The sequence below is a fragment of the Psittacula echo genome (genome assembly GCF_963264785.1).
Source record: "Psittacula echo genome assembly, chromosome: 2".
In the NCBI taxonomy this organism is placed as follows: Eukaryota; Metazoa; Chordata; class Aves; order Psittaciformes; family Psittacidae; genus Psittacula; species Psittacula echo.
In genome coordinates, this window is record NC_137737.1 from 39429440 (window position 1) to 39442807 (window position 13368).

The 13368-nt window shown below is 36.8% G+C and overlaps 1 protein-coding gene across 9 annotated transcripts in view; it reads left to right on the plus strand.

The window, feature by feature from the left end:
• CACNB2 (calcium voltage-gated channel auxiliary subunit beta 2) overlaps nt 1-7444 on the plus strand; it is a gene marked incomplete at both ends in the record, with an annotated part of 255148 nt that extends 247704 nt beyond the window's left edge. For all 9 annotated transcript variants that reach the window (XM_080610494.1, XM_080610496.1, XM_080610493.1 and 6 more), the window contains 3 exons: nt 692-787; nt 2092-2277; nt 6956-7444. In XM_080610494.1, the coding sequence (XP_080466620.1) occupies nt 692-787; nt 2092-2277; nt 6956-7444 (771 nt within the window). The remainder of the gene's footprint in view (nt 1-691; nt 788-2091; nt 2278-6955) is intronic.
• Nucleotides 7445-13368: the final 5924 nt, after the last annotated feature.

The window sequence follows — 13368 nt, forward strand, 5'->3', positions numbered from 1 at the left end:
TACTGGTTTTAGCCCCTTTTTTTGAGTCTTAAATTGAGATAATCACGTACTCATTAAAGTTCAGTGCTGTGCTAATATGGTTATTGCTTCCCTTTGGATGGTGAAATATTAAACAAAAAATGTATCTTAGCTTTAGAGTTACCAAAATCCATTTTGGAAAAGATGCTGTAGCTCCAGTGGTTTTTTTTAAATTTGGATTACACTTTTAGTATCAATCACGTAAGTAATGCTAACAGTTTGTTAAATCAAAATAATACAGAAATGTAACAAATATTTTCGCATAATGAATATCAGACTGATTAGTAAACTTTAACATCTCCTGATAATGTACTCTTTCATTCTGTGGAAAAAAAACCCTGCACAGGCCTTGTGAAGAGGCAGTTGAAAGAGAACAAATTTATGGGAAGAGAACTAAGGAGAGCAATCAAAGAATTTCAACTTAGAAACAAACAAAACCAGAAGCAGCAGGAAAATAGGAGGGGAACGTTTTAGTGCTCGTAACAGGAAAGGAGATGTTGGGAGGTAAATGAAAATTAGCTTGTTCTGGATGTAAACAGCATAGAAATGCTCCTAAAGCCTGAAGAATTTGATCTGCTGAAGTAGACAGTTAAAAATACAAACATTTTAAGTGTTTAGATATGTACATGAAGTCCAAACTTGCTCACTTTTGTTAATGTCTTATTTTTCACAGGTTTTACAGAGGCTAATAAAATCTCGAGGGAAATCTCAGGCCAAACACCTTAATGTCCAAATGGTGGCAGCTGATAAACTGGCACAGTGTCCTCCCGTGAGTCACAGTTAATTTATGTCTCCTTTTTAAAATGTGCCATTCTTTTCAAGTACGAGGTTAATGACCTGATTTCTGGGAACGCTTGCCCTCTTCTGGCCGTATTTCACTATTGCTTTTCTGTAGAACACCTGAGGTATCTGGGCTCTGCACATGTGTGAAGAGAAAAAACAGACCTAGTCACAAGCAGTTATTAGGATATATGCTGATGCGTTCACTGCTTAAACAAACTGAGCATTTATTTTAATTTATAATCCTTTTGGGTTATTTGTCTAAAAATGAACCCTCTTGGTGACAGTGCTTTATCTCTGGCAGTTCAGGGTAAGCAGGGCATATGTCACCACAGCCCATCACTGCTGCCATTCTTGGTCACAGTTTTGGCAAAGAACTTTATGGTACTGTGTAGCTGAGAGCTTTGCAGTTCTTCTGTTGACGTGCACTGAAGCAAATACTATCAATTTACACCTATAAAGTAGAGCTAATGAGACCTCAGCTGTGTTTTAAACAGGGCAAGCGTTATTATCTGCGTACTCAATTGTCAAGAGTATGGGTAAGAGACCAGAAGTTTCAGTTCACTTGCAGATATGGGAATTTGCTGTAGTTACAGAGCTGAGTGAGCGTGATATTTTCTTCATTTAAGTTCAAGCATCTCTGTTAAGACACTAGTCTCCTCAGGTCCCCAAGAAGTCTATGAAGAATGCTAGAGACCTGCGCAGGCTCTCAGAGCCTCCTTAAGGAGTACTTCTGTCTCCCTGAGCAGGGAGGGAATGAAGAAAACTTGCCTCCTAACCTTAGATGCCTAAAGTTTGATTGTATGACTAAATTCTTACCTAATATTTGTATGACACTTGGAAACTGGATGATCTGTATTACTCATGTTTCTTACTGCTGTTAGTTATTGGTCTTAGTTTGTCTCAGTTTTCTCTTACTTATTCTAGATATAGGAAGTGAATTCCTTTTCTTGCCATTCTATTTTGTTCTAATAGCTAAAATCTTCAATATTTAACCTTTTTTTCTGGGTATTTAAGATTTGTTCAAGCTGTTTCTTCCTATCTTCATTAACTGTGCATTACTGGGTGGAAGTCATGAGGACTTGCATTAGCAAATGTAACATTAGTGCTAATTATGATTGCTGTCTTTTGTATCAATTGCATTCAAAAAAAAGGGGGGGGGGGGATGAAATATTGTAACAAAAGTATTAGAAATGTGATTTATTTTGATGAATGCAAAGCGTGGCCATCAATGTCTCCAGGGGATCTCCCTTTAGGTGGTGGCTATTCTCACTACAACCTTTCCTTTATCAGGAAATGTTCGATGTAATTCTTGACGAGAACCAGCTTGAAGATGCTTGTGAGCACCTTGCTGACTACCTGGAAGCCTACTGGAAGGCCACACATCCACCTAGCAGCAATCCTCCTAACCAGCTTCTCACTCGCACACTTGCAACAGCCACTCTTCCTATTAGCCCAGGTCCAAATATTAATTTACAGGTACAGTTTTTATGCCGTCTCTTCTTTTTTTTCTATCCATTTCTTCCTCTTCCAAAGAACAGTGGTAGTCTGATACTAGAATATGCTGAATGTCTTACTATTGATAGAGTAAGAGCTTTTTCAGTGCATATTCACCCATTTTCAGCCTAAGAATCAAATACAGGCACATTATTGTTGTTACTATTGTATTTGCAGTAGCATGTGTTTACATATTGACTAAGGGGCTGATTTTGATTCCAAGGACTAAGCCATCCTGACTGAAAACATATGGTGATGTGAAGTGAAATACTTAAGGTTTTATTGTGCCCAGGACACCACTGTGCCAGCAATATATATGTACCAGCCACAAGCATTTTCGTAGCTGGCCATGTGTTATCCAATCAGAGGAATAAAACTGGGCTAATACTATGCACGTTACAGCCTCTGGTAACTCTCTGACTGATGGGCACACAATCTCTAATAGGCAAATCCCAGCCCCAGAGGCCATGCATGACAAACTGGGTTAGGTACAGAGCAGATCCACAAATGTTGGAGGGAATCTGTTCCTATCTTCTCACAGGCTATGGAGCTGCAGAGGTTGAAAATGACTGACTGTATTAGTGAAGTCACAAGGCACAAGTGGCCCTTCCAGTGTTTCTTTTGTTCTTTTATTCATTGGCCAGTGCTGTGAAAAGTACATACTTCCTTCAAGCCAAACTCTTACATAAAATGCAAGTCACCCTGCACATTGTGCAGAAAGACCTTGAGAGGCAAGTGTATTCTGAACAGCAAGGGTACTGGCTAGCGAGCTGGGAAAAACAGGCTTTATTCCCACCTCCGCACTGACCCATGTGTTGACTTTAGGCATATTGTATATCCTCTTTTCTCCTTCAACTTTTGGGTTGTACAATTGCACTAAGGTTTTCAGCATAAGGAGGGTGCTGCCCTTTGTTGTATATGTTTCATGGCATAAAATGAGATCTTCAAAGATGCTACTTCATTATAAATAGTGAATGTTGCCTTGAGGCTGAGAAAATCTCACTGAGGGGTAAAATACATCTGTCCCAGGTTAAATAATGGCTTACTACCTCTAAATTTCCACTCAAGTTCCAAATATGCCTAAGTCACCTACATGTCAGTTACAATTCATAACTTTGGCTAAGAAAAATACCCCCTTCCAGAAAATCCAAGCAAAATACATGTCTGCCCCCAAATTAAAATGTGGAAAAATTGCTTTTTGTTTTTTATGGTCTTGCAAAACTATTTTTTGTGTCAAAGAATTTATTTCTCATTAGAAGACCACAAACTTGACAGGTTTTGTTCTTTAACAAGAAAAACTGGTTCAGCCAACTTGCAGGATATCTCCTTCTCTTGCTTTCAAAAGCAACTGCAGGAAGAGAGATTGGAAGCGATAGCTCATTTCTGCTTTCTTTTTCTGTCCTCAGAGCTGAAACACCCTGAAAAAAAATTGTGAGCTGGAAGAATTTCTGAGTATGAAATTCAGCATTGTTGTGTGTAGAGTTGCTAGATAAATTTTCTTTCCTATGTAGACTTGTTTATTATGTTGCTCAAGTTTTTCTATGCCTTTTGGGTGTAGATTTATAATTCACTTACTCATTTTATTAACCACATTCTCTAGTGGAACTATACAGGGTTCTAATAACACTTTTCTGAATGTTATGCTATGTCCTTACAAATTAACATATTTTAGGGACTAAAAATACAAATGTATTTGCAGTTTCACAGTTTGTTTGTAGGTCTACTAATCCAAAAGCGTGAAGCAGCACGAATCCCTTATGGGACACAGAACTCCTATGTTCCTTTTGTTTCATTTTCCTATGATGCATTTTCAGCTGCCATGTCAAACCTGAGCCTGTCATGGTTTTGGCATAGAGTGGTTTTATTTTCTAATCATAGTGGCTAAACCTATTCTCTCAATAGTGTTAAGACCCTCTATTTGGACAATTTAAAGTCTATGTACCATTTTTGTGGACTGCTCTGCAGAGAAGAACTGTGCCACCAAGCATTTGGCTTGGAGGAGCCAAATCTGTGCTGCAAAGCATTCAAGTCGTTCTCGCCGAGTCCAGTGCAGCACACCTTTGCTGTGAGACATAATTGATTTTTGTACATTTTCCCTGGGTGTACATTGTAATGGGAGATTTGTGTTGCCAGCTGGCAGAGTCGTGTTTTTATAGCATGATACTGACTGTATGTATTGCATGGCACAAGGTGCTTGAAGGTGTGAGACCTGGGGCTGTTTGAAATGAGGTTGGTGAAGACCATACACTTCCTGTCTATCAGGAAAGCTTTGAGGCAAACTGTCCTGACAACTCTTCTCAGGTTTCCTCTTGTAGGGAAATACTTGTTTAATTCCAAAAAGAAGACTGGAGCAACCTTACACACATATGGTGCAGGCGATTAGGGACCACTGCATGGAAACGGAGAGCAAGCCAACTTGGCTTGGTGGACACAGATCTCTCTCCTCTTTCAACACTGCTTAAACTCTTTCCAAGAACCTCTGCTTCTTTGAAATTGCAACTGAATAATGAAATGGGCTTGTTTCAAACTTCCTCCATTTTAGGCAAAAACTGTGTGAGATGGGGTCATAAAATCTCTGCATTGCTGAATCTAATCCAAACCAGCACCCTAATTTGGTTATGAACCACAAAGCCAGACCCTAACCCAGATTCAAATATTACCTGTTCAATGTCCCTGTAATATTTAAGGAAAGTTAGTGTCAATTACTTTTCTCATAAAGCACAATATCCCTAACACTGTTCTGAAATTGCAGGTATTGGTTCTAAATTTATTCATTGTGCTACTCCACATATGCAAAGAAGATGCATCTCAATTTGTAAAAGTAGTGTTTTGTTCAGAGCAGGTTCAAATTTTGCATTTGTTCTCAAACCACAGCAATGATGGATTTTACTAGTCACGATTATATATATATATATAGGTACATACATATTTGGCATTTGACCATAAGAATTGAAGGGTTTCACATCTGTACCCCGTTTACGTGCCTTAAAAACAGTCATGGTTGTGAACTAATAAGAATGTGTTTACACATCCAAAGCAGGAATTGCTTTAGACTCCTGCTTTTCACTTGATTTCATTTATAATTCACCTCTGTTGAGTCATTCCTGTTCACTTTGAACGCATCTATCCATGTTTACAATTACTATATCCCTTTCTGGCAAATCAGAATCACCTTGAGAATCATAAAAACAAGAAGAAAAAATAAATTGGGCCGTAGTTTCGGTTACTTTGTTCTCATCTATACCATTTGTTTCAAATTAGGAACACATGGAGCAATTCATCTAGTTGCTGGGAAGTTTACAGTGCAAAGTGTTGTCTTAGAAAATGAGATTTGTTAAATTTATAGAATTCCTGGTTGAAATATGTTACTTTTTATGAGTTTCTGATAAAATACAGATTTGTTCCTGTCCAATTTCTGTAATTTTACTTTTTGAGTTGCTAGGAAACCCACCTGCAGGATCTGTGGCTGAGGGGTAAAATTTCCTCCTTCCTCTAGCTTTTTTCCACAAAATAGATGGAAAGAATATATGTCCATGAGCTGCCCCAGAGGCAATCCTTATTTTTAGACAACCCTGAACATAGGAGGGCAAACTTTAGACTAACTTTGGTAAATTCAGAACAGTCTCGCAAACAAAGGCCTGTATAACTCTGTGAAAACCTACCTGAATTTTGTGCCAGTAGAGATGATTTTGTTTTGATGTTCTTCACTTCATGTGAGAAGGATAATTCAATTTCACTATAAACTATTTCTTAAAATTTTGCAGTTGAGCTTGAGAAGTCTTTGACTGTGGTTTGGGAACAAAAGCAGGTTAATGCAATCAAACCCCCGAATGACTTTAAATAATGCCACTATTCATTTTGCAGTGATTTCAAAGCATTATGCTGGTGAAGAGTTTGTTGTTACCTGGTAACTTTTATTTCAGTCTTTTAATAGTAGTGGTGTGTTAGGAAATTCTATAGGTGATAATATCACTCTCCTCCTGCTTTTATTGGCAATGGTCTGCATTCTTGAGATCTTAAAATTGTGAGGTGAAAGTTTCATTTTTCATTACCATGAAGAAACAGAATTATTGCTGAGAAAAGCAGAAGGTCAGTGATACTTGTAGTATCATAATACAAACTTTATCCATACCAGATTCAATTGCACTTTTTTCTAAAGAAAACTATGCTAAAAGAGCCAAGGTTTTATACTTCGATTCTCTTTTGGAATCCACCTCTCTAGCCCTCTAAAATCACTTTCCCATAATGGCTGTTTTCAAGCAGGCATCTGTAAACTCTCAAGTGATACCTACCCTCTTCTGGCATGATATGTCCTCCTTAAATTTTCTGCAGTCTGTCCTGCTTCTACATGCTCTCTTTTTTCTGAAGTGTGGTAGGCAAATATTGCTAACTGGAATAGTCAGAAACATCATGAGACAAGAACACGTCATAGAATAACCCAAGTGCCACCTTCCATTCTGCTGAAAGGAATTGTTTGTATTATGATACTGCATCCTCAGTAAAATTTGAATTCATTTTTTTTCTAGTTTAGATTTAAAGTGGATTATTGTGTACTTCAATTTCACTGGTTTTGTGATCCTTTCTAGCTGAATTTCATATTGGTGAAAGTTTTAAAATGTGTACTTCATATATGTGAACTTACTGCTGGTTGTGATAGCAGGGATCTCAAGGAGACCAGAGGAATGACCATTCAGTCCCTGAACGCAGCAGTTCACAAATCGAAGAGGAAGCACGGGTTGAGCCCATCAAGAAGTCCCAGCATCGCTCTTCCTCAAGCCAACACCACAACCATCGCAGTGGTGTTAGAGGCCTTCCTAGGCAAGAAACTTTTGACTCAGAAACACAAGACAGCAGAGATTCGGCTTACGTAGAGCCAAAGGAGGACTACTCACACGAGCATGGTGACCACTATGATTCTCACAGGGATCACAATCATAGAGACGAGTCCCACGGGAGCAGTGATCACAGACATAGAGAATCAAGGCATCGCTCAAAGGAGAGGGACCGCGAGCAGGACCACAATGAATGCAACAAACAACGTAGTCGGCATAAATCAAGGGACCAATATTGTGACAAGGATGGGGAAGTGATATCGAAGAAGCGTAACGACACAGGAGAATGGAACAGGGATGTTTACATCCATCAATAACTTTTGCCTCCGGCAGTCTTGTGTTTCTTTGAAGTCTTGTAATGATACCCCTTGAAAATATCTTTGGGTTCTTCATTGCAGAACATATGGTATCCTTCTGTATGCTGATTTGTATTGCTGTTGCTTGCATAGCAATAGCATGAAATAGAATATTCATATACTTATTTTTTTGGTTAGTGCTATATGAATTAGCGTAGTACAACTGCAGTGTTTCTGATGTTGTACTATGCCATTTTTCAAGCTGTTTTTTGGTAGCTGCCACTTGAACAATATCTGTTGCCATCAAGGTGTTGTTAGTGTTTTTTAAAAAAAGGTACATTTGATGTTAAATGACTTCCCGTGTATTCAGCAAGTCAGAATCAGCACATAAAAAAGAAAATCTAAAACTTTTTGTCTGCTCTGATTTTTAATTTGTATGCACTTGATTTGCAGATTGATTTAAGAGCCCCTCTCTGTTGCTTGTACCTCTGGTGGACTCCATTCGAAGACAGAATTCAGTCTTGCCTTACACACAGGGGGATCATAAATCAAAATCTATTTTCTATGTACTGGTACTGTGTACTGTATATACAGTTTATAAATGTTATTTCTTGCAGACACCTTCTTACTATATAAGTTTGATCACACTGTTTTAGAGTCCTAATGCCAAGTCAGCAGATTTGCTTTTGAATTACTGGCAACTGGAACTAGCCTCGTTTAGGAAATCTGTAACAGTGTTCAATCTAAATACTTTTTCTTCTGTAGCAGAAAGCTTATTGTAAATACGAGTGAGAGCTTGAGATAAAGGGTCTAACTCTTATACCTTGCAAACCCAGTTTTGCATTTTAAATTTATGGTAAAGATACTGAACTTACCATTATAAATTATTCTTCTCTGTAGAGGTCACAAAATTGCAATGGGCACAGCTTAGATTTTGTTCTGTTGTCAGAATAATAGAGCACATATGGCAGAGGTGTGTATGTGAGCTTGTGGGTGGTGGATGGGCATACGTGTGCGTGTGCATGTTACGCAGCAAAGTGTGAGAATCTGCTGAAGAAAACGAAGGTTACTCAAAAGCCCAACAGGTCTTTTTCTTCATTCTATTACATTAAAAATCCAAATTGCCGTCAGGGAATATGAGGGAGTTTACTGACCCAGGTAATTGAGAAAGCATAAATCTGCTGGCTCTTTGTTGAGACTTCAAAAGAGTAAAACCAGGCAAATGTTACTGTATTTCACTGGAAATGTAAAATCCTTGTGGTTTAGAGTATTTGTTTTAGTAAGAAAAGTTTACACAGCTTGTGGAGAGTTATTTTGTTGGAAAATAAATTTTTGTAGCTTCTCCACTTTTTCTACACTTGCCAGTTCCTCTACATTCCCACTCTGCAGCCAGCTCACTGCTTTTGCTTCACCTAAACTGTTGTGATGCTGGTGAGAGCTTAGAAAAATGTCTGAGAAAATACTGCTAGGAGCTTGCCAGAGAAAATGAATTGAAATCAAAGGGAGTGAACAGAATTTGTTTTGCATTGAACACCTGTTGCACTAGTAAGTGGGGAAAATTCACTGTTGTTTTCGACTACAGGTTCCATACCCTTGCCTAGTGTAAAAGCTGTTCTGCATCACATATATAGTCTTTGTAATAACTGTATGAATGAAATACTTTTTGTATTTCACTGTAAATAGCACTTTATATAAAGACTGTAGTGGGATGATAATTAATTTAGCTGGAAGTTCTTTCTATTTATTATTCTAATTCTGGGAATACAGCATTGCCTGATTTTGAATATCATTTTAGTGAAATGGATAAGATACATAGCAGGTGCGTGTTTTCTCCAATCTCCTATTCCAGCATCCAAGCAATTCAGTTTAACTCCCATGAACATACTGTGTCCTCCCTCTCACCTCCCAGCCCCCTGATGCTTTATATGCACTTTTTTACAATGATGTAAGAGTGTGAAATTCTGCTGTCAGATATCTGGCCATTTCTCCTGTGCTGCTGACTGTTGTGGTTATTCAAGGTTAGTATGTGGCTCAAAACATGAACTGTGGGGAACACAAGGAAGAGGGTATTTTTCTAGAAATAAAATTATAAGCATTTTTGTAAACATCACTACATGAAATTGTAGACAAAGGAATTATAGGTAAGTAGATCTGTTGTATTACTAAATGGATATATAAGAGTATAAAAACAGTGTATTTTGATACAAGAGGATTTCCAGGTTATCAGTGGAAAACTATATTGAAAGACTTTGTTGTTTGATTCATATCTGATCACATGTAAATGGGAAGAGAAGTTAAAATGTCTTGCTCTGTGTAACCTGGCTGTAGCTATTTTACCAGCTTCAGTAAATGCTGTTGCTCCCTGCAACTGTTATATGACAGCTGTGTCCTCCAAGAAGTGATCTATGGATTCCACTTCAGTAACTTGACTTACTATTTTTTTTGTTGGTTTTGATTTTGAGGGTTTTTTTGTGTGTTTGTTTTTTCTTTTTTACTTTTGCTCTAGAGAGTGTTTGTTGTCCACCTTTCTTAAAGTAATTCTTAAGGAATGTTTGGCAGAATTTCGAAGCCCTGAGCAGTAAATGAAAACCGTGGAGTAGGTAGCCATGTATAGACAAATAAATGAGAAAATAAAGAGCATCGTCCTAGCCCTAGTATTTAAGTATGGGCTATATATTGATTTATGAAATATAAATATCACAAAATAAGGCATGTCCCAATCCAGCTAATGAATCATGTTTTCTATAGTGCTGCTAATTATGTACAGAAAACGTAGTAACACCACATGTATTTCTTAGGCAGACTCACTTAGTAGGTTTTTATTAGCCTTGCTAAGATACTTTCTGTCAGTTATTGTTTTATGAGTGATAAATTATTTATAACATGAGCTTGTACTACACATATTGCATAATAGCACCTGCCTGCTGAGCATTACTTTGAAAAGCACTTTAATAGAATTATTTCAATAAGAAGCTTTAAAAATACTCCAACTGGAGGACATATCAAAGGTTATTGTGATGAAATGTCTTTGCAAAGTTTTGCCAATAGAAAATTTAATATTATTGTTTGCATTAGGATATTAATTAGTTCATATTTCTGTATCTCGTTTCAGGAGCTTTGAATCTGATAAATGGTAAAGGTCCCAGTGAGCTCCAGAGTCATCTTATGTATGTGTGGTACAAAACAAACCTGCAAAATTTCTATTAAAATGAGCTAAAAAGATAATAAAACCAGTGAAACAGAAGGGAAGAGGGGAAATAAAAAGAGTTAAGTGATACATAGCTCTTGTCAGCTCTTGCTCTATATTCTTCTAAAGAATTTCAGTATATGGAAGGAATGGGATACATTTTAACAATTACATGTATGTATATAGATGTTTACCTTATTTTTGTATGTCTTTTCAAATGAATACACATCAGTACTTTTCAGTAGCCCAAGTCTATCCTTTATCAGTTGTTTAGTGTCACACAAACACTGTGGAAAAAAGAATTCTTGAGCAGGGACTGGAGGGGGTGACAGTAACAGTCTCTAGACCTAATAAGGGACAGACAGTGGGGATGAGTAAGCAAACAGGTTTGTGCACAAAGGCAGCATCAAGTAGGATTTTAAGAGCTGACAGAAACTGTTTTTAAATCTACCCATAAATTACTGTCTAGATATTAAAATAGTCTTCTAGAATACTCACAAATTCATATTCTGTCTGGCATCAGGAGTTCAAAATTTTAGAGTTCTGCAATTTTTACTACTCAAGGTGTAAAATCAGATAATTTATCCTAAGGATTTAGCCCCAATTAATGAAGACTGGTTTTAAACCCACAATGAGTGGTGTACCTGGTTTCACAGAAATCTGTAAACTCATAATCTATAGCCCTTACTGTAATAGAGGAGAAGGAAATGAAATTTCACTCAAACCCTGAATAAAAGCAGAGACCTATTTTTACTTGTCCTTACATATGTAGTTACTTACCCTATACATACAGTTCGTGCCCAGGTCTAATACCCTGCCCTTAACACTTACTGTCTTTTATGAATTTGTTACTTGTTACCTTCTTTAAGCTCCATTGGTTTATAAAGTCATACTTGCATTCTGTGACACCTCATTCCCTTATGTGATCCATCATTCCCTTAGCTGGAATGCAGTGAGTGGTCTGATTGCTTTTAATCAGTGTCTATCCAAAGTAAAAAGGTTCTTGTAAACCACCTCCTGTGTTAGTTACTAAAGCCTCTTAAAGATTTATTTTGGTTTGTGGTTACATTTGATCTCTGACAGCTTTAACGCATCAGGCTGAAACCTATTTCCCAGATGCTTTTGACTTTAGTTCTACGCCGTCCATGAAAATAAAGCACATTGCAAAAAACTATTACATAGTCTAGAGAAAGAACAGAAAAAATATTTTTGGAGTGTAATATAACATTTCTGGTGTACATTTACCTATATTTATTGCTTTATTGCAGATCTTTCACCAAAATTTTAGTTCTTCTATTGTCTGTAAAGTATGTGGATGCCATTTTTATTGCAAGTGGTTTTAATCAAATGTTATTCAGTCAAATTTATTGCTTGGCAATTTGTTTCTCCACTTCTATATAACAAACTGTTATATATGAGCTTACAGTAGTTTTATAGACAGTTTCCTTTTATAACTTACCACCCTAGAGATGTGTTCCTACGCAGCTCCAAAAAAGATTTTTATCAGATTATAATAGAGATTAAGCTGGTTCTTCTAACTCATCTGTGTTCTCTTTTCCTGCTTCATTCTTACCACTTTTATCTGTTACGCTTACCTACTCTGCACTGAATTCTAGCAGTAGAGTTGGATTTGCTCATCAATTTTGTTAGTGATGAACAATTAAACATAAAAAGGTTATGTTTTAAACTACCCACTCCAAAGTAATTTCTCATTGATCACCATCACCACTCTATTTCTTACTAAAAAATTTCCTTTTCCTTAAAAAGCATATGAAATCATATGATCTAAAATTTGGTGGACTCCATGACAGTAAAACAGGAAAAAGCTGTATAATAATTTCGTACTATACTAGGCTGCCTATTTTAATATCTTTATATTGACAAAGAAAGATAAATATTTATATTTGGCACTATTACTAATCACTATTTCTGTATATAGAGAAAAATACTTTTCAGATTTTCTTAAAGACAGAATCTGATTGCATGCCTAGTTATCTATTTTGTAGGGTTAATCTTTAATTACAATGATAATAACTTTTAATTTATCAATATCTCATATAGTATATATATAAAAATATATACATATATTTAATTGTGCTTCGGCACCAACTGCTGAACCATAATGATTCAGTGTGTAAAACATTCTTACCAGGAAAGTAATCCTGTTATGTATTAAAAATATATATACACTATCAGAATTGTGACTTTGAGAAAGTATTCCTACACTTCTAGTTAAAGTCACAGTAAGGTTAGAAAAGAAAAAAGAGAGAAAAAAGAAAATAAAAGAAAGGTAAAAAAGTAGAAAAAAGAAAAAATAAAAAAGAGAAAAGAAAAAAAAATAAAAGAAAGAAAAGAAGAAAAAAGCAAAAAGGAGAAAAGGCATATATCCAACTTTACTGATCTGATTTAGCCAAGCCTGTAGTCAGAGGAAGGCCAGTGGAGCCTTTAAGGGATGATTTGGAGCATTTTAATTGAGTTTCTGTTCTGAGCTGCCTGATAGAGAAGTCTCTCCCCTTGCCATCATCACTCCCCAAATTACCAATGGAGAGAGGGGCCTAAGGGAAACAGCTGAGGCTTTTCGTGTTAATATGCTGAGTGTTCTTTCAAGTCTAGCAGTTGACTTTTGCAGAAATAACAACAGTTAAAGTTCAGGTATCAGTAATATTTTCAGGTGAAGTCTGGTCTGCAATTACACTGGAATGAAATACAATCGTTTTTCTCCCCTTCCCCACTTCCCACCCCCCCAAGAAACTTCTCA